Raw genomic sequence first — 23304 nt, 5'->3', positions numbered from 1 at the left:
TATGTATATAAAAGTATAAAATTGGTTCACCCCTAATTTGAAGTTGCTATATAAATTTTATTTTCTTTTTATTGTAGGTATCAGATCACTAATTTAAATATTTGTAAAAGATTTTTGTTGTTCCAAGTTTATTAAAACTAATTAAAATGTACAATTTCATTTGATATGCTAAGGCATGCTTTGAATCACATTCTGTAGAAGATACCCAGGGATTGATATATTGGATTATTTCAGTCAACGCTCAGATTATGTCCCATTCCTTCACTAATACGTCGTAAAGCTTTCTAGAATTTCCACATATATTTCAGTAAAAATCTCCCCCTCTAATCCCGAATATTTTCAATGGGATTTAAAGATGTACTGTGAACAGGCCAAAGAAATCGCTTGATTTGAACTTCACCAAAATACTCAGTACAGTAACTATCCAGGCAGAGTAAAGGGGTCCATTCACGTTGAGATCGGTATCGATACATATCGCAAAGTATCAGTATCGCGATACAAATCTCATAGTGTATTTGCCTGTCTCAGTAATAGAAGGTATCGCCGTTGGTACTTATCACTGTAGTGATACCTTGATACAGCGCGCATGCAACTGAGACTTGTCTCAAAGTGTATGTTGATTATTTTGCAACGAGCTACTTAAAGTACCTACCTATATACAATTTTGATTTTTAATATGACAGATCGCGACTTTTGGAAGAAATTTCTCAATTTATAAAAATTGTATCCGTGTTTATGAAACTCGAAGTGCAAATAATACTCAAATAGACAACTTAAGGAGTCGGCAATAACAATAATGTAGCTGCTACTGCAATAAGCATGGGTGGCGGCAGAAACACCATTTCTAAGTACATATATTATGTGAAGAGGGCTTTTCAACGCTTCTCATTTGTTTCGGGCACTTGTTTTATGTCGTATATTAATATTATACACAGATTATACAACATATATGACAAGTTCCAGAAACAAATGAGAAGCCTCAAAAAGCCCTATAGGGACAAAAAATTTCTCTCAAAATGATTTTATTGGAAAATTAACGAAATTAACATTGTACATTTTTCTAAATACCACCTCTATTTTGAATTACACTCATCGTTCGACTTGGCATTAAATTGATAAAATTCTGGATGCTGTCTTGAGGAAAAACTTCCCATTTTTCCATAAGCGCCAACCGAAGCTTCTCACGATTTATTGGAGCAGGTACTCTGTTTCTTACTCTCCGCTTGAGTTTGTCCCAAACATGCTCAATCGGGTTCAAAACTGGGCTTTGAGCCGGCTAATTCATTTTTGGCACACCGACGGTTTCCAGGTATTGTGTTACCACCCTGGCTACGTGTGGCCGCGCGTTGTCTTGCATGAAAATCAAGTTTTCGCCCACAAACCCAGCAAAAGGCATGACATACTCGTCTAGAATTTCGGTAATGTATCGGTGATCAATCAAAACGCTCCTTTGACAATAAACATAAGAGCAGTACGGCCTTCAAATGAAATAAATAACACGTGCTCGTCGAACACAAGCTGCATATCGTTCCCTACGTCTTCTGTATGTTTTGATGCGACCATCTGAGACATAAAGAACCATCCTGGACTCATCACTAAACAAAACATTTTCCACTCTTCTATCGCCCAATGCTCGTGGTCTCTAGCAACATCAAGCCGGCGTTGGTAATGTGCTGCTGTTAACAAAGGTCCTGTTGCTGGTCAGCGAGCCCTTATATCAAATTCTCTCAATCTTATTCTCACTGTAGAAGTGCTTAATGTCTATCCGTGAGCATTTTGAAAACGGTTTTCGATTGCTCTAGCCGTAAAGAACCGATTTTGCAAACAAGTGCGTTGTAAATAACGGTCTTCTCTGGCCGTCGTGTATGCTTTTTGGACCATACAATGACTGACTCCAAGCCGTCTGGTCACTTCTCTTTGACTTATTTGAAGAGATTAAATAGATTTGAACAGATAAAAATTTGAACAGATCCAGAAAATCTCTCAGCCATAGTTTTAACTTTAAAAAGTTCACTCTTTGAAGAACTGTACACTAATGAAAGATGTTCAAAAAACAGAACGGCCATATTCCAAAAAAAGTGCATTATTAGAAGTCGTAAAACTGATATCAGTTCTGCAAATTTATTACAGTAAAACCCATTTATCTGCAACCGCGAAAAGAAGACACGACAGACGTTCGTTCATGCGGAACAAGTTGGAGGGTTTCAATTAAATCTGTTGAGTTATACCCTTAATTGACCTGTCAGGCCCGTTGTGCGTGCTTAAAAGTGTTTCTGCATTGTGGGAGTTAAGTTACAATAAAATAAATTGTATAAACTTGAAATTATTGAAAAATTCTTATACAATTATAGGTGATCTCTTTTTACCGACGCGCAGTGTACACACGTTTAATGGATTTATTAATGCAAGAACAGAAACATGGTAATTTTAGATTTAAGATGGTTTTGAAATAAGCTCTTCTTTATTTAACGCTTAAATTTTTCTTCTGAAATAGTCTTTTAATTTGTTGAGAATAATCAATTTCAAGATGATTAATTGTCTATCTTGTTCAGAATAAAACTAATACACAAAATATCACATTTATTGAAAAAATCAAAGTCTTATCAAAAATAAATATTAAAGTAATGTTAAATATTAAGTATCACGTAAGTAATTTAACTAGAAGCATCATTAGCATCTTGTCCATTGGGGTTCCCAATGATATCCAAATCTACTCCAGAAATAACATTTCTGTTTGCTCTATACACTGCATTTGTGTTTGCCATTGCTCTTTGTTTAATATTGTATACAGGCGTCCTTTCTTCTTTAACTAGTTTTTCTTCTGGTTTTTTATCTTGACCGAGTAATAATAAATTAGCAGTTTCTATATCCCTGACAAGATTTGATGAAAAAGGAGTAATATCTGGACATTTTTCTGAAAAATAATAAAATTGATCTTTATTTAATATTAAACCTGCAATTACTACATTATACGTTATCTACATTACCTACAGTAAGAAAAACCCAACTCAACAACAAAGAATTTTAAATCAATTTGATAAATAAATAATTCCACGAATTTTTCCTTTTCCGAGAATTGTCTTCCACTGTAATTTCAATGCATAATTTTAAACATAAAATATATTTTAGTAGGTAGTATGTTTAGTTAAGTGTAGGTGAATAAAGGACAAATCCCTTATTCACCTACAATATGGAGTTGATATGGGACAAATACGTCATGCGGCCAAATAAACCAGTACTGAAATGCGTATGTCTCAAATTTGTATGTGTCATGTGCCGAAACGTACTGAGTAGTTTGCGAACGTCGTTATAACGTATGTGAATGTCGTGTTAATGTAAGGTGCTTTACGCTGGTTCTCAGTTTTGCAGAAACATTTTTTATCGTGGAAAGACTATTTCCGGTCATACGGAAAAGATCGCGAAAACGGTCCAAGCTTAAAATCAACAATGGTTTCAGTTTCAGCAGGACGGGACAACCTGTCACACGGCCGGGGAGTCTCTTCCAATTGCCATTCACCAGGCCTAACGCCACCTGATGCGTACATATGGGCAATGCTGAAGGAGGCAGACCGATCCACCGTCTGACACTCCGGAATTGCGGACTAGAATTAAAGATTTTTTCGTATCAGAGGGCAGCTTAAACATCTATTTTATCGGGAACGTCGTCGTAAATAATGTTTGCAAGCGTATATCATGTATACTAAATATACAGTGATAAGCGCGCTAATAACCGGCAAGATAACGCCAAGGATGGAAAACATAATACATTGTGAAATAAAAAGAAATAAAACTAGTAGAGCTGGGAAATTTAGCGATATAAACGTATAAATTAACATTACATTACATAGTTTCCTACCTTTAGACGTCTGTGACGGGTGTATTTTATAAAATTCTCCTGTCACAGTGACAGTTGTCATACTCCTCCGATAGGTCTAAAGGTGGGAAACTATGTAAAGTAATGTTAATTTATACGTTTATATCGATAATTTCCACCTCTGCTAGTTTCATCTATTTTTACTCCACAATGTATTGTTTTCCATCTTTAGCGTTATTTTGCCGGTTATTAGCGCGCTCGTCACTGTATAGACACAGATTAACCCAACACAGATGCGAAACCTTAACGATAACTCTGGTACCGAGTTTTGGTAAACTCCTCCCTCTTTGAGTTACCAAAAGGGTAGTCGCTTAGTAGCTCGCTTAGTATATAGGCTTAAGCTTATTGTCAGTTCCTGAATAACCTCTACAGTAAAGAATATCATTTTTTAGATTGCCAAAGGATGAAGTAAGGTATGTAGTATCATTAATAAATTGATTTACTTTCTAAATACTGATTAAGCGGCATATTACTTATATCATATTAATTATATTAATCTCGAAACTTACATAAAATGGTTACTCAAGCTATGTGCGTTAGAAATAGTTCAAATAGTATTTTTTCAAGAAATATTTTGATAAGTGTGAAAAAAATCCTGTCTTGAAAACAGTAAATTTTAGTTACTAGTAAGAATGAATAACGCCCTGTTATTGAAGATAGTCAAAATAATCTTAAAAAATAAAAGAGATATTAACAAGACATTAAATTTTTATTAAAAAACATCTTATGTTATAGGAGTGAGCTATTGTTAAAAGCTACTAAAAGACAAGATTTGTTAGAGGAGGATTTAACTAGATACAGAATTTGCGAAAAGCATTTTGAAAATAAATTTTTATGCACATCTTCACGACGAAAACTCTTGTATGACAATGCTTTGCCGTCAATTTTTACCGAATCTAAAGATATCTGCGCGAATACGTCTGAGGAGCCGCCGAAAAAAAATTCAAATATTGTCAGGTAAAAAATTAGGTAAATATCAATAATTTCAATAATAAAAAGATATGATTTTTCAGATAATAGAATAACGCCTTCGGCGGAAAATTTACAGGTAATATCCTCTAAACAAGTTTGTATCAGCCCCAGTAAGAAAAAAGATGGACACATTTCTACAATAATTACAAAAGATGTTTCCCAGTTATCACCTTCAGTATCATTACAAACACCAGCATCTTTTATGTATAACTTGCCACGTGAATCTAAACTGAAATGTAAAATCAGGTTTTTAAAAAGAAAACTTTTGAATAGAAAAATATGTAAAAAACAAAACGGTACAAAACAAGAGTAAGAGCAGTTTAAAAAATTATGTGACAAATTTCTTAATAAATCATTGGCCGAAATTGTAAAAACTTAGGTACTGTTGCAGAAAAAAGTTCCAAAGGCCACAAGATATTCTCAGGAATACACACAATTCGCTCTCACATTATACTTTTTTGGACCCAAAACTTATCACTTTTTGAAAAAAATTCTTTATTTACCAACTAAACGTTGTTTATATAATTAAATTTGATTATATAATTAAATAACCTGGAACTTGAAAATTATTATATTAACAACACTTTATAGGCCTTGGGCCCACATATAAAATTATTATTTATGACCACACCGTTGAAACTTTTTGTACTTGTTATTTTGGTGGAGTCGGACAAATTTGGAGCTTGGCGCATTATGGTAGTGGGGCGTTTGTCTGTCAAGCGGTGACGAAGTTGTCAATTTTATGCAAGAAAAAAAATTTATAACCACATTGGTCATTTTATTTTAATCAATGGTTTTTATCATATAAACAGCGAAAACAATTTTGTCGGACAAAAATATTGGGGCATATGACGCGTCGGACACGCTAAATATGTAAAATTTATGAAAAAAATAAATTTATTACCACATGGATAATTTTAACTGAATCTACCATAAAACCTTTTTACAATAATGTGGCAAACTTATCGGACAATTTTCACGGGGCATATGCGCAGTCGGATGCGCCGAAGATGTCAATTTCCTGAAATTTTTTTATTTATTACCATTTTTCCGACAAAATTAGTAGGTTATAAGTAATTATATTCTTAATAAAAAAATCAAAGTGTCGGACAAAAATATTGGGGCAAATCGACAGTCGGACAAAAAATTTAATTTTTATTGGTAAACTATACTTTTAAACTATGCTGGGTTCGTGCATCCCTTATCTTTACAATCATTTTTCCGACAAAAGTAGTATGTTACAAGTAATTATATTCTTAAACAAAAAATGTAATTGTCTGACAAAAATGTTGGGGCAAACGAACAGAAAACTTATTTCTTTTAGGATATCGACGAGGAGGTATTATCAAAAAAAATTTTAAAACAGATTTTCTCGGTTATTTTTAAATCCATTTAGCTGAAAATAGGTACACACACTAAGTAAAACATTTAAAAGGGTCTGACGAAGAGCTGTACCCAAAATTTTCTTAAAAAATTTTCCGACAATAGGGAAAATATTAGAAAAATTGTGATCTAATAATTTGTGTACATACTTCTTGAACAACGACAAACGTCGTTCTATAGATTTTTTCTCGAATTAAAAAAAAACATTTCCGACACAAGTATCAGGTTATAAGTAGTTATATTCTAAATCAAAAAATCTAAGTGTCCGACAAAAATATTGGGGCAAATCCAAAGTCGGACAAAAAATTTAATTTTTATTAATAAACCATACAATTAAACTATGCTAGGTTCGTGCATCCCTGATCTTTACAACCATTTTTCCGACAAAAGTAGTAAGTTACAAGTAATTATATTCTTAAACAAACTCTATTTCTTAAGAAAACTTAATTCTTTTAGGCTATCGACAAGGAGGTATTATCAAAAAAAAATTTCAAAACAGCTTTTCTCGGTTATTTTTTAATCCATTTAGCTGAAAATAGGTACACACGCTAAGTAAAACATTTAAAAAGGTATGACGAAGAGCTGTACCCAAAATTTTCTTAAAAAATTTTCCGACAATAGGGAAAATATTAGAAAAATTGTGATCTAATAATTTGTGTACATACTCCTTGAACAACGACAAACGTCGTTCTATAGTTTTTCTCGAATTAAAAAAAAAACATTTCCGACACAAGTATCAGGTTATAAGTAGTTATATTCTTAATCAAAAAATTTAAGTGTCCGACAAAAATATTGGGGCAAATCCAAAGTCGGACAAAAAATTTAATTTTTATTAATAAACTATACTTTGACACTATGCTGGGTTCGTGCATCCCTTATCTTTACAAACATTTTTCCGACAACAGTAGTAAGTTACAAATAATTATATTCTTAAACAAAAAATGTAATTGTCTGACAAAAATGTTGGGGCAAACGAACAGAAAACTTAATTCTTTTAAATAATGAATGGGTTGCATGTGTGAGTCCATACTATTGTAGTAAAGAAAAAAGAGACGTTCTCACAAACAATTTATTTTACAACTGACGACCGGTTTCGCTGTCTACAATATTCACAGCATCTTCAGGTCACGGTAAAAGTAAAATTAAATGCTACAAATAACAAAAAACCAGAGTTAGTTAAGTGGTCTGGTTGAAATCAAAGGGTAAAGATCAAGCCAATATTAAAGTATATATATTTATGCATACATATAAATACTAAAATGTACGTAAATATGGTTTAACAACCCTCACATTCACATACATGCAAGCATTCAAATGTAGTGGCAACTAAAGTATGTCAAGTATAAGTATAAAATGTACACTTACTTTCCGGTATAAGGGAAGAATATAGTAGTATTCAATATCATACTTTTTCTCCAAATTATGCTAAAGGGAGAGATGGTAGAGGGACAGATTTGATTGTAATGTACAAACAAAACAAAATAATTGGCCAAAAATAATCCTGCCAATTATTTTGTTTTGTTTTGTTTTGTTTGTACATTACAATCAGATCTGTCCCTCTACCATCTCTCCCTTTAGCATAATTTGGAGAAAAAGTATGATATTGAATACTACTATATTCTTCCCTTATACCGGAAAGTAAGTGTACATTTTATACTTATACTTGACATACTTTAGTTGCCACTACATTTGAATGCTTGCATGTATGTGAATGTGAGGGTTGTTAAACCATATTTACGTACATTTTAGTATTTATATGTATGCATAAATATATATACTTTAATATTGGCTTGATCTTTACCCTTTGATTTCAACCAGACCACTTAACTAACTCTGGTTTTTTGTTATTTGTAGCATTTAATTTTACTTTTACCGTGACCTGAAGATGCTGTGAATATTGTAGACAGCGAAACCGGTCGTCAGTTGTAAAATAAATTGTTTGTGAGAACGTCTCTTTTTTCTTTACTACAATTAATTCTTTTAGACTATCGACGAGGAGGTATTATCAAAAAAAAATTTAAAACAGTTTTTCTCGGTTATTTTTAAATCCATTTAGCTGAAGATAGGTACACACACTAAGTAAAATATTTAACAAGGTATGACGAAGAGCTGTACCCAAAATTTTCTTAAAAAATTTTCCGACAATAGGGAAAATATTAGAAAAATTGTGATCTAATAATTTGTGTACATACTTCTTGAATAACGACAAACGTTGTTCTATAGTTTTTTGCTCGAATTTAAAAAAAAACATTTCCGACACAAGTATCAGGTTATAAGTAGTTATATTCTTAATCAAAAAATCTAAGTGTCCGACAAAAATATTGGGGCAAATCCAAAGTCGGACAAAAAATTTAATTTTTATTAATAAACTATACTTTTAAATTATGCTGGGTTCGTGCATCCCTTATCTTTACAACCATTTTTCCGACAAAAGTAGTAAGTTACAAGTAATTATATTCTTAAACAAAAAATGTAATTGTCTGACAAAAATGTTGGGGCAAACGAACAGAAAACTTAATTCTTTTAGGCTATCGACGAGGAGGTATTATCAAAAAAAAATTTAAAACAGATTTTCTCGGTTATTTTTTAATCCATTTAGCTGAAAATAGGTACACACGGTAAGTAAAACATTTAAAAAGGTATGACGAAGAGCTGTACCCAAATTTTTCTTAAAAAATTTTCCGACAATAGGGAAAACTTTAGAAAAATTGTGATCTGATAATTTGTGTACATACTCCTTGAACAACGACAAACGTCGTTCTATAGTTTTTTTCTCGAATTAAAAAAAAACATTTCCGACAAAAGTATCAGGTCATAATTAGTTATATTCTAAATCAAAAAATCTAAGTGTCCGACAAAAATATTGGGGCAAATCCAAAGTCGGACAAAAAATTTAATTTTTATTAATAAACTATACTTTGACACTATGCTGGGTTCGTGCATCCCTTATCGGCCTTATCTTTACAAACATTTTTCCGACAACAGTAGTAAGTTACAAATAATTATATTCTTAAACAAAAAATGTAATTGTCTGACAAAAATGTTGGGGCAAACGAACAGAAAACTTAATTCTTTTAGAGTATCGACGAGGAGGTATTATCAAAAAAAAAATTAAAACAGTTTTTCTCGGTTATTTTTAAATTCATTTAGCTGAAAATAGGTACACACACTAAGTAAAACATTTAAAAAGGTATGACGAAGAGCTGTACCAAAAATTTCCTTAAAAAATTTTCCGACAATAGGGAAAATATTAGAAAAATTGTGATCTGATAATTTGTGTACATACTTCTTGAACAACGACAAACGTCGTTCTATTGATTTTTTCTCGAATTAAAAAAAAACATTTCCGACACAAGTATCACGTTATAAGTAGTTATATTCTAAATCAAAAAATCTAAGTGTCCGACAAAAATATTGGGGCAAATCCAAAGTCGGACAAAAAATTTAATTTTTATTAATAAACCATACAATTAAACTATGCTGGGTTCGTTCATCCCTTATCTTTACAACAATTGTTCCGACAAAAGTAGTAAGTTACAAGTAATTATATTCTTAAACAAAAAATGTAATTGTCTGACAAAAATGTTGGGGCAAACGAACAGAAAACTTAATCCTTTTAGGATATCGACGAGGAGGTATTATCAAAAAAAATTTTAAAACAGTTTTTCTCGGTTATTTTTTAATCCATTTAGCTGAAAATAGGTACACACGCTAAGTAAAACATTTAAAAAGGTGTGACGAAGAGCTGTACCCAAAATTTTCTTAAAAAATTTTCCGACAATAGGGAAAATATTAGAAAAATTTTGATCTAATAATTTGTGTACATACTCCTTGAACAACGACAAACGTCGTTCTATAGTTTTTCTCGAATTAAAAAAAAAACATTTCCGACAAAAGTATCAGGTTATAAGTAGTTATATTCTAAATCAAAAAATCTAAGTGTCCGACAAAAATATTGGGGCAAATCCAAAGTCGGACAAAAAATTTAATTTTTATTAATAAACTATACTTTGACATTATTCTGGGTTCGTGCATCCCTTGCAACAGTAGTAAGTAATAATAATAATATCGTATGGCATTTTTGCCGGGGAGATCCTTTCGGATAGTTCCAGCGCCAATTACATCTTTAACCCTGTTTCAAGTAACTAGTGTCGATGTACACTAGCCCAGGGGGACCGACGGCTTAACGTACTCTCCGAGGCACGGTGAGACGGCTCGTGTCATTATTGGAAATGAAAATGGTTTGTCTTTGGCAGGGATCGAACCCACGTCTACTGGCGTATGAGGCCAGCGTTTATGCCGTTACCCACGGCCGCTCACACAGTAGTAAGTTACAAACAATTATATTCTTAAACAAAAAATGTAATTGTCTGATAAAAATGTTGGGGCAAACGAACAGAAAACTTAATTCTTTTAGACTATCGACGAGGAGGTATTATCAAAAAAAAAATTTAAAACAGTTTTTCTCGGTTATTTTTAAATCCATTTAGCTGAAAATAGGTACACACAAAATAAAACATTTAAAAAGGTATAACGAAGAGCTGTACCCAAAATTTTCTTAAAACATTTTCCGACAATAGGGAAAATATTAGAAAAATTGTGATCTAATAATTTGTGTACATACTTCTTGAACAACGACAAACGTCGTTCTATAGTTTTTTGCTCGAATTAAAAAAAAAACATTTCCGACACAAGTATCAGGTTATAAGTAGTTATATTCTTAATCAAAAAATCTAAGTGTCCGACAAAAATATTGGGGCAAATCCAAAGTCGGACAAAAAATTTAATTTTTATTAATAAACTATACTTTTAAATTATGCTGGGTTTGTGCATCCCTTATCTTTACAACCATTTTTCCGACAAAAATGTTGGGGCAAACGAACAGAAAACTTAATTCTTTTAGGCTATCGACGAGGAGGTATTATCAAAAAAAAATTTAAAACTGTTTTTCTCGGTTATTTTTTAATCCAATTAGCTGAAAATAGGTACACACGGTAAGTACAACATTTAAAAAGGTATGACGAAGAGCTGTACCCAAAATTTTCTTAAAAAATTTTCCGACAATAGGGAAAATTTTAGAAAAATTGTGATCTGATAATTAGTGTACATACTCCTTGAACAACGACAAACGTCGTTCTATAGTTTTTTTCTCGAATTAAAAAAAAACATTTCCGACAAACGTATCAGGTTATAATTAGTTATATTCTAAATCAAAAAATCTAAGTGTCCCACAAAAATATTGGAACAAATCCAAAGTCGGACAAAAAATTTAATTTTTATTAATAAACTATACTTTGACACTATGTTGGGTTCGTGCATCCCTTATCTTTACAACTAGTGGAGTCAATGAAGGTGGATATGAGTTATTACCTCAGATTTCGTTGAACCTCCATCGATTTTTCATAAAAATTGGTGAGTGGTTAAAGGATACCTCAAGGAACAAAAGTGACATAGTGCCAACTTGCGCTTTTTGCATTTTAGGGGTGAAATACACCCCTTTTTTAAAAATTATTTTTTAGATTTCTGAAAGTGCAGTCACTGTAAGTTTTCACTTCCTATTTTGTTGAACCTTCATCGATTTTCATGAAAATCGGTAAGTAGTTAGAGGATACCTCAAGCAATAAAAGATATATAGCATCAACTTGCGCTTTTGCATTTTAGGGATGTAATACACCCCTACTTTTTAAATTGTAAAAAATGCAGATTTCCGCATTATGGCGCAAGTACTCTCGTTTAATTAAGAAAAATAAATATTTTTTTTATATTTATGTGCACGAATTACATTTTTTTTAATTTTTCAAACCTTATAGCAACAAAAAATCCGAAAATTAACAAGTCGAAAATCACGAAAACCTTATTCTTCTATATTTCTGAAAGTGTAGTCACTGAATGTTTTCACCCACGATTTCTTTGGACCTTCATCGATTTTCATGAAAATTGTTGATTAGTTAGAGGATACTTCAAAAAACAAAAGTGATATGGCACCAAGTTGCGCTTTCTGCATTTTAGGGGTGAAATCCACCTTTTTTTTAATGATAAAAATGCAGATTTCAGCATTCTGGCTCAAGCAATCTCGTTTAATTAAGTAAAATAAATATTTTTTTACATTTATGTGCATGATTTATAATTTTTATTAATTTTTTAAACCTTATAGCAACCAAAAATCAGAAAATTAGCAAATCGACAATCACGAAAAAAATTAATCTTTTATATTTCCAAAAAGGCAGTCACTAGGTTTTCACCCCTGATTTCGTTGAACCTCCATCAATGTTCATGAAAATTGGTAAGTAGTTAGAGGATACCTCAAGAAACAAAAATGATGTGGTACCAACTTGCGTTTTTATCCTGGGGGTGGATGTTACCCCTTGTCATGTGTGAACACTATTTTATTAAAAATAACCCCATAATTAGATAGAGGAGTAAATTCTAAGCAAACTTTCTTTTATCAAGTTTATAAATTTTTTATTTAAATAATATTTCATAATTTAATAAAATATCATTGGTACAGTAAAACCTGACAATAACGGCCACTAAAAATAGAAAACAATTGGCCGTTATAGAAATGTGGCCGCTAATGCTAGGTTTCCTTTTCCACAAATACATAAAATATAATTGAAAATTTATTTATTTTAGTAATTAAAGCAAATCTAATTAAATATAATTCTACAAACAAACGGAACATACTAAAACTAAATTCAATTTACTACAATATAAAACAATACCTATACGAAAAAACAACGACAAGAAAAACAGAATTTTTGTTTGTTTTACATTTTTTTAGATAAACGAAACATAATAAAACTAATTTAATATAGGTAATACATAATATAAAACAACATACTATAGCTACTACGAAAAATACGCTTATCACTAAAGTATCGTCGTGCTTCCATGCTATATTCAACAAAACCAACTTGGTAGTGCCTTTAATTAGATATCGCAAATCACTTTGGCTGATTTTGTCTTCATATATATTATGTTTGAGGAATCCCTTTTTTTGTGAGACTGGATATAGGACATTTCTCAAGTATGAATTCACATTCATGGTATATCGTTGCTATACAGGGATAATAATCTGTGCAATGTTATGGTACAGGCTACGTTAAATATGAAGTAAATGTGGAAGATATACACTGGTTATTCATTTCAATTTAATTTGATTGTTTTTTAATCGTTTACAATATTTAAAATAATTAAAGACATAAAGTTAGGGATTTCAAAAATAAATTCAGTTCTCACTGGCAGGGTGGGAAGTAATAAAGTTCCATACAATAGCATTTCATTACAATGCTCATTACAGGCATTACAGGCTGCTCCGTTTGAGAAAACTCATACTCTCAAACTTTGAGAAAACACTCATTCAGTTTCGACCAACCCTGTATTAGCTAAAATTAAACGTTTTGCTAGATTAATAATTTTTAACAATAATAGATTATATTAAAAATCACTTGAACATAAATTGATTTTCTGATGTCAAATCACTACAATTATACAGGGGGTGAATATTGCTATGAAATTTGAAATTAAAAACGTAATTATCTTTTAAACTACTTCGTATAACATCACAAAACCTGATATTTTAAGAAATAAAACATAGAGGAGAATCCAAAAATGTAAAAATATACAGGGTGTTCCATTAAACAAAAGATAATTTTGTTTCACCCTGTCAATATGGGTGGCCCTGTATATTTGGAAATGTATTTAAATTCTGATATTATCTATGCCCCAATCTTACCTAAATAAACTTTTTTCGTATCTCCTACAACAAACGACTAATTGGACTTCCCACAACCTGTATACATACAAAATCTCCGCTATAAAATGTTTTCAAAGAAAATGTTATTGGTTTTTTTTAAATAACTCCGTTAAATTTTGAAATGTGAGATTCATCCAAAAACCATTACAAAGCTAAGTAAAAGTTCTATAACACTGTATTAAACATAATTTTCTAAATCCTTTATTTTTTTTAAATACAAGGTGAAAGGGCCCCGGTTACATGGTTCTCGCAGTAAAATTTAGGTTTTAAATGTTTCTATCTCGGTTATTTTTTGTCGTAAAAAAATATTAAAAAAAGAAAAAGCTTAAATAAAGTTAAAACTAAAATTTTGTTCTCTACCATTTTTTAAGTATATCGAGTATTTTTGGAGTTATTATCAAAAGAAAATGAAATTCACGAAAATTTGAAAAATTCTAATTTTTTTTAATCGTATTTTTTTTTCAAAAATATGCATTCTAAACCGGTCAAAATTGTTGAAGTTATTACTCATGTTAAAATAAATAAAGTTTTAAATGGGTTACTATAAATTTTAATTTTTGTGGAAATGACGTATGTTTCATTTTTCATTCTTCCCTAAAAAATCTGAAAGGGTCCTCTTATTTCCATCATAACTTGCTTAATTTTGATGCTATCGACTTCTTATATAGCTTTTTGATAGTAACCTTTAAGTACTTTATTAAAATGTTTAATATCTATATTTAACAAAGTGCATCGTTTTCCTGTTATTTAAGCTTGAATACTAAGATTTGAGTACTCGCGGAAAAAAAATATACATTCAATTGCATATAACTCACTTTGTATATGTAATAAAGGATTTTTCGAATAAGGAGCTTATTTATTTTTATATTATCTTCGATTTTGGTAATAACAACTTTTTTGAAGAAACTTATGGTTTTTGAGTTATTTATGAAAAACTGCTTTAAAACATGGATTTTTTTCAGGAAAAATCAAAACTTTTGATCTTTAATAACTCAAAAACTATTGATTTATTGAAATAACTTTATATAACAAATTTTGCTTATAATTTGTCCCTCTATCGATTAGTGGTATTATTTTTAATAAAATAATTTCCACCCCCGAGAAGGGGTGGCATCCCCCCCCCAGGGTAAAAGCGCAAGTTGGCACCATGTCACCTTTGTTTCTTGAGGTATCCTCTACATACTTACCAATTTTCATGAAAATCGATGGAGGTTCAACGAAATCGGAGGTGAAAACCTTCATTGACTCCATTAAACCATTTTCCGACGACAACAGTAGTAAGTTACAAATAATTATATTCTTAAACGAAAAATGTAATTATTGTCTGACAAAAATGTTGGGGCAAACGAACAGAAAACTTAATTCTTTTAGACAATCGACGAGGAGGTATTACCAAAAAAAATTTAAAACAGTTTTTCTCGGTTATTTTTAAATCCATTTAGCTGAAAATAGGTACACACACTAAGTAAAACATTTAAAAGGGTATGACGAAGAGCTGTACCCAAAATTTTCTTAAAAAATTTTCCGACAATAGGGAAAATCTTAGAAAAATTGTGATCTGATAATTTGTGTACATACTTCTTGAACAACGACAAACGTCGTTCTATAGTTTTTTTCTCGAATTAAAAAAAAACATTTCCGACACAAGTATCAGGTTATAAGTAGTTATATTCTAAATCAAAAAATCTAAGTGTCCGACAAAAATATTGGGGCAAATCCAAAGTCGGACAAAAGTTTAATTTTTATTAATAAACTATACTTTTAAACTATGCTGGGTTCGTGCATCCCTTATCCTACAACCATTTTTCCGACAAAGGTAGTAGGTTACAAATAATTATATTCTTAAACTTGTCTGACAAAAATGTTGGGGCAAACGAACAGAAAACTTAATTCTTTTATGCTATCGACGAGGAGGTATTGTCAAAAAATTTTTTAAAACAGGTTTTCTCGGTTATTTTTGAATCGATTTAGCTGGAAATTGGTACACACTCTAAGCACAACATTTAAAAGGGCGTGACGTAGAGTTGTACCCAAAATTTTCCAAAAAAAATTTCCGACAGGAGGGAAAATTTTGGAAACATAATGATCTGAAAAGTTGTGTACATACTCCTTGAACAATGACAAACATCGATTTTTTATTTTTGTTATCTCAAATTAAAAAAAAAACAAATATCAGGTTATAAGTAGTTATATTCTATATCACAAAATCTAAGTATCCTACAAAAATATTGGAGCAAATCCAAAGTCGGACAAAAAATTTAATTTTTATTATTAAACTATACTTTTAAACTATGCTGGGTTCATGCATCCCTTATCTTTAGAACCATTTTTCGGACAAAAGTAGTAAGTTACAAGTAATTATATTCTTAAACAAAAAATGTAATTGTCTGACAAAAATGTTGGGGCAAACGAACAGAAAATTTAATTCTTTTAGGTTATCGACGAAGAGGTATTGTCAAAAAAAAATTACAGTTTTTCATTCCACATTTACACATTTCAATAATTGTTCCAGCTCTTAAATTTATGTCATTGCATCGCAAATTCCATTTGAAGAAATTTGCGATACATTTTTTGGATAATTTTTTGGTTTTAAGTAATTTTTCGGGTGTAACTACAATGATATTATGCTAAAAATGATGGTGTATCGCAGATTTAAAATGCGTTTATCTCGAAAACGGTTGAGTTTAGGGAGATAAAAGAAGTATACCTTTTTTAAGTAAAACTAATAGGAGAATTAAAATTTTATTGTCAAAATTATACAGAGTGAGGGATAAATAAAATTGAACGTAATAAATGAGTGCTGACAGGCGTATGTGGCGCCCTCTGGGCAATGCATAATTCTTGGTAGCGAATTTAGTTTTCTCGACCCTAGAAACCCCCACGTACCAAATTTCATGTTGTTATCTCATACCTGTCAGGAAATATTCAATAATAAATAAAAAAAAGTTTAACTTTGACACCCTGTATCTCGGTTAATATAAACTTTGTACCAAGGTAAGTTAGCTTAAATCGGCCTATTTTAACCTCAGGAATCTGAGGTTAAGCTATGGCCCATTCTTTACCAAACACCCTGTATGTATAAAAATTACTTTTTTTTAAATTGTACCAAAACGCCCCATTATTTTTGTCCGACAAGTGATCCAATATGCATTACACATGTAAAAGAACAGTACAAAATAAAAATGATATCTGTGGTAATAAATAAAAAAATTCCAGGAAATTAACAACTTCGGCGCATCCGACTGCGCATATGCCCCGTGAAAATTGTCCGACAAGGTTAGCACATGATTGTAAAAAGGTTTTATGATAGATACCGTTAAAATTATCCATGTGGTAATAAATTTATTATTTTCATAAATTTGACATATTTAGCGTGTCCGACGCGTCATATGCCCCACTATTTTTGTCCGACAAAATTGTTTTCGCTATTTATATGATCAAAACCATTGATTAAAATAAAATGACCAATGTGGTTATAAATTTTTTTCTTGCATAAAATTGACACCTTCGTGACCGCTTGACAGACAAACGCCCCACTGCCATGATGCCCTAAGCTCCAAATTTGTCCGACTTCACCCAAATAACAAGTACAAAAAGTTTCAACGGTGTGGTCATAAATAATAATTTTATATGGGGGCCTAAGAACTATTATCTTATCTGGTTTTGTTCTGGAAGGCCATACCTGGAATTCCCAAATTACTGTCACCAAACGACTGTCACTTTTCTAATACCTAGTTTACTTTCTCTTGTTTTGTTAAGGACAAAACTTTGCTTTGTTTTGCAGCTAGTTTACTTTCTCTTGTTTTGTACCTACCTAGAATTCCCAAATTACCCTATTATATTTATATCGTGTTCACTTCCAAGCAACCTTTGATTATTATTTTTCAATATACACAGAACTTTAATAAATGACCATTTATATATAAATCTTTAACGATTGTCACTTTTCTAACAGTTAGTTAACTTTCTCTTGTTTTGTTAAGGACATACCTAGAATTCCCAAATTGTATTGTTATTTCCTTTTTCGTTTAACACATAAATTTATTAAATGACCAATGTTTTGTTAAGTTTTGTTTGTCTTAATTATTAGTGTAAATATAGTAAATATCAAATCAGGTGTAAAAGTAAGTATTATAGACCAAATGAACTATTTTGTAAGTTATCAATTGTATTGGTGCAAACACCGGCGCAACAACTGTGCTCCTTAGTTTCAAGGTTACCAATTTTTATACCGGCATCATAGCATAGCTTTCGCAGATGTGTTGGGTTAATCTGTGGTATAGATATAATCATAAACATTGCAATATTCATTTCAGTACTGTTAATTTTGCCGCATAATGTACAATCCACTTTTCTCGCTCAGGGGCAATTGACAAGATGTCCAATTATTGACATGTTTGCGATTACATTTTAAATTACAAAAATAAAATTCAAAACAAACTCACGCTGTAGTGCGCTTTTGGTGAAACACAGTTTTGTTGGTATAAACTTCAAAGTATAATAAATTTATAATATGTAGACTGTTTTGAGAGGCAACTATTGTTTGTTTTTTAACCAAGAGGAGTGATTCAAATTTACCGCGCCGTAATGCTTGTTTCTAATTGGTCCAACCGCAGGCAAGTTTACTCCACTGTTATTAAATTTTGACACTAATGACATTTATGAAATTTTGGCACTTCTGTCATTTTATAGGTTAATTAAGTATATCGGCGATTTTTTGTGCTTTCTGCATTATTCCTTTAACTTTTAGATTTTTAGTCTACTTATATATAAAAACAGTTGTTTTTAGAACTCTTTAGCGATGTGTTAGTATAATTTAATATGTATGGATTATCATTGAAAGCTATGATCAACGAGAAAAGAAGATGAATTTGGTGACTTTTCTAGTAACTTTCTTGGGTGTGAATCTGTCTTTTTAATTTACTCCTCTTGGTTAAAAAATCAACTATAGTAATAAATAGTAGTTTCTGGTTTATTCCCGCCAAATCTGCTAAACAATAAGCTTGTCTTAATAGAACTAATAATTGATAAAGTATTGTAAAAACAACAATCTATGAAAAAATATTATTTTGGGACTGACCTGGATTACACAATAGGGAACTTGCATAAAATTTTAAATTCGAAAAAAATGGTATAAATCACAACAGAACATAATTTAGAACCTGTATCAAAAATAAAAAAGTTTTGTTTGTCTTTCGTTTGGCCCCTAAAGACGACTAAAAATTCAAATTATACCAGCCACCCCAAAACACGTCGTGACGTCACGCGGTTGTATGTTTACATTCTACACCAATTGTATATATAATTTTAAATTAGACACTATAACCGTCAGTAGAAAATACAGTTATGTGACGTTACAAAATGTTTTTGATCGTTTGAACTATTCATAGAAAATGTGTACTTTTACAAAATAGTTTTATTTTCAATAGTAAACCTTCTTTCCTTTCCTTCAAAAATTGTATCAAACTGCAATCTCAACAAACTGGTATATTTTATTACAATGACATACGATAAATGTCATTAGAATATAAATATTTTTCCTTTATTCCCCGACGACGATCTGGCTAAATACCCAAGTAGGTGGAGGCCAATAAACTAAAGAAGAAGAAGAAGAAGAATATACGTAAATATAACAATAAACTGAACCACATAGTTAAACTCTGTGACGTCACGGGTCGTTTGAACTATTTTAAGATAAAGAAGACTTTAAATTTGTACTTCTAAAGCGTGAAATTTTGGAAATCTCATTTTTATACAAAACTGAACATTATTATGTAATAAAAAAAATGTGCAAGTTCCCTATTGTCTGCGCACATAAATCATTCTACTGGATAAAATAATTACATCGATCTATTGGTATCACAAACGACAACCACATAGAAAAAGAGTCTCAGCAAGGATAGCTGCGGAGAATGACCATTATACTCCCTATATGTCAATAATTATTCGCCCAGTTGTTACATATGAAAGCGAAACATGGACTCTACAACAGCGGGAAATAAATAAGCTACCGGTATTTGAAAGGAAGGATCTCAGAATGATATTTGGCGATCAAAGAGATGAGATGACAGGCGAGTGGAGAAGGCACAGTAATGCTGAATTGGTGACTCTGTATGGTACTAAAAGATCGTTAGGCATATAAAAGCTAACCGTATATGATGGGCAGGTCATGTGGTAAGATCAGAGGAAGACAGAGTATCAAATACAGTATTTTCTGAGAGACCAGATGGTAGAAAGATGAAAGGATGATGTTGAAGTAAATTTGTCTAGGATTGGGGTACAAGAATGGGAAATGGAAGCGCAAGATCTTAGAAAATGAAGGGCTATAGTGGATGCGGCGAAGTCTCACCCCGAGTTGTCAAATCAGTCAAGAAGAAGATCTATTGGTCCTCTATCATCAACACAGGGCAAATCCCAAAAGATTAGGAAAGAAGAATAAAATAATATGAACTTACCTGCAAATTTGTGCATAAGCTGGGAATATTCTGTAGAAGTCTCTTTTAGTTTATTGAATAGCATATCTGTAGACCCAAACGAATTTTTAAATTTAGTTAAGGCGCTGCTAGTTTTGGAAGCTACGAAAGTATCATTGATGTACAAATGAAAATCCTTAACGAATCTATCTTCAGGTCCTAGTGGTTTACGTTGGCAGACATATGTAAAGGCTTCGTCAGCTTTCAACTTGGAAAACATGTATACTGGTTCATAAACTTTTTTATTTACCATTTCTAATATTAGTCCGTGTATTTTTTCATATTCTTCCGAAGTTAATCTGATCTTTACCCATGTTCTAAAATAAAGATATACATTATTGTAAATGGTTCAGTATGGATTCATAGTGAACTGTGTCATCAAGGCTATAGTGTGCATGCGCATATGGAAATGATGAGTCACCTAGAGATTTAAAATTTCCGAAAAAATTGAGTGCAGGAAAAAACTTGTTTTTTTCAGGAAAAAAACTGGAAAAATGGAGAAATACGGAAAAATTGAAATTTGTTACAATATAAGTACTAAACAAATTCTGCATCCCGTATCAAAATCGATAAATTAAAATCGATAAATTTAGTAGAATCGAATAGATATATATTATCAGAAGTGCCTTTTGTCTTTAAGTATATAAAAGACCCAATATTCCCCAACACGTTGACCAGACTAGTTTTCTTATCGCAAGCTTGCTAAAATATGTTATAGAACGCTACGAATGTTGTTCTAAGCCTATTAACTTTGCAGCTAATCCTCTTAATGCTCGCTTTAAACGAGAATAATTGAATGAAGACCAAGTAATTGAAGTTATAAACTTCCGAGATGTGGGGAAGCTGGTGGCAAATCTAGCTCAATTTAGAAAAAACTGGATTTTTTAGTCGAAATTCTTTATGGGATAGTGCAAATACTCATTCCGTTATATGGCGGCAAGGCTTGTGTACATCGCAGCCACTTATGCCAATTGCCTCCAGAATTTTAAATGGACCTTCATCTTCCGCGTCTTCAGAAAGCATTTGGTCTTTACACGGCCTCATACATACAACCAAAAGAAATATATTATCACAGGATAAAATTCGGAAGTTCTTTTAATTTTGGTTATAAACGAAAAACAGATATTCATTTAGGATGCTAGACCAGATTCCCTTTTAGAAGAGACTGACAAAAATCATATTGTTTTATCCGTCCAGGATGATGAAGCGGAGATCGAGTCTGAATCAGATGCTTGGTCTGAAGATTCAGACTCAGATGAAAATATACCACTCAGCGCTTTGATTAAATAATGTGCTTTCTACCTTTGAAGTTTTGGTTTTGATACTTTAGATCAGCGGTTCTCAATCTTTTTGAATCATGTACCACCAAATACTTTTTATTATTTTTGGTACCACCTAATTGAAATACCTATCTAGCTATAGTATTTTTATTACAAAAGCGATATTACGTAGGTCAAAATTTTTGACGTAAGAGAACTGTCAAAACATTAGAATGTAACTTTTCATTATTGCCATGTTTATTATAAACATGGCAATTATGAAAAGTCACATTCTAATGTTTTGACAGTTCTCTTACGTAAAAAAATTTGACCTACGTAATATCGCTTTTGTAGTAAAAATACTATAGGTGATCTAATTAACTATAATAGTGGTGTTTATTTTGACTGTTTTGCGTTTTGCGTACCACCTCAAATAATGAAATGTACCACCAGTGGTACATGTACCACCAGTGGTACATGTACCACAGATTGAGAACCCCTGCTTTAGATTATTAGATAATAATTATAATTATAATTTATAAGTACATGTTTGTACTTATATCTTAGATATTAATAGATGTTATTAACGTATGTTCCTGTATATATTTTTACAAAATATATTTAAACGACTTGAAAATTGGTATTTTTCACGTTTCAAGTCTCAATTACAAAATATTTAAATTTTTCCATTTTTCCAATGGTCTGGAACAAAAACCTGTTTCTTACCAATTTTTTCCGTTTTTTTCCGATATGTTAAATCTCTAGTCACACCTCATCAAAAATTAATGTTATTTAAAAGCCGAATCAAAAGTATTTTGTTAAGTAGTGTTTTGTTGAGGTTTTGTTAAGACGCTGACTTTTGCCTGATGGTGTTCGTAACCCTGTTGATGCGCCTTCTATAAATGCTTGGCGAGGATTTGTTACAGTCGTATCATTTCAAATTTTAGAAACTGTTTGTCCGGTATTAATCCAAGTTTCATCAAGATAATACATTTTTCTTTAAGAAATACGATAATTCCTAATAGAGCGCAGATACCTTCGTCGCCATGATACTATTTCCTCTTTATCTATTGGAATTGATTTACGAGACCGTTTTAAGTAACGAAAATTCAACTTATGTAAAACGTTTCTAGAGTTTCACGGCTAATTTCAGGAATCTTATTGGTTTGTAACTTGGTCTTAACTGTTTTAATCGTTGGGGCCTTATTTTCTAAAAAGAATAATGTATGCGCAGTCCTGCGGAAATGCTCTTTCTTTTTTGAGTTGAATTTAGATCGAAAGGTTTTCGTTCACGCTGATATACATTATTGTAAATTGACATTCCATTGTCATTGTTAAACACAGAAGTTAAAACATGTAATAAATAATACAGTAGAACTCCAATTATCCGGATTAATTGGGACCGGACCCGATCCGGATAATCAAAAATCCGAAAATTGGATTTTTCTCGAAAAAGGCCTTTTCCGGGAAAGAAACGTAGTTACAGCAAAACACAATGGATAACATATACGGTATTTATTATAAAAAACAATACAGTATACACAACAATATGTAAATGACAAAGTTTACATTACGTAATATTGACAC

General features: G+C 31.5%; 1 protein-coding gene across 2 annotated transcripts in view; it reads right to left on the bottom strand.

Moving 5' to 3' along the window:
• Nucleotides 1–2567: 2567 nt before the first annotated feature.
• The window catches only part of LOC114334005 (uncharacterized), a 42343-nt gene continuing 21606 nt past the window's right edge, over nt 2568–23304 (bottom strand). For both annotated transcript variants that reach the window (XM_028284005.2, XM_028284004.2), the window contains 2 exons: nt 20441–20775; nt 2568–2914 (listed from right to left, as the gene is read on the bottom strand). In XM_028284005.2, coding sequence (XP_028139806.1) covers nt 2655–2914; nt 20441–20775 — 595 coding nt within the window. In that variant the 3' untranslated portion in view covers nt 2568–2654. The remainder of the gene's footprint in view (nt 2915–20440; nt 20776–23304) is intronic.

This window comes from Diabrotica virgifera, chromosome 7 (assembly GCF_917563875.1).
Source record: "Diabrotica virgifera virgifera chromosome 7, PGI_DIABVI_V3a".
Lineage (NCBI taxonomy): Eukaryota > Metazoa > Arthropoda > Insecta > Coleoptera > Chrysomelidae > Diabrotica > Diabrotica virgifera.
This window is presented reverse-complemented; position numbering and strand designations above follow the sequence as displayed.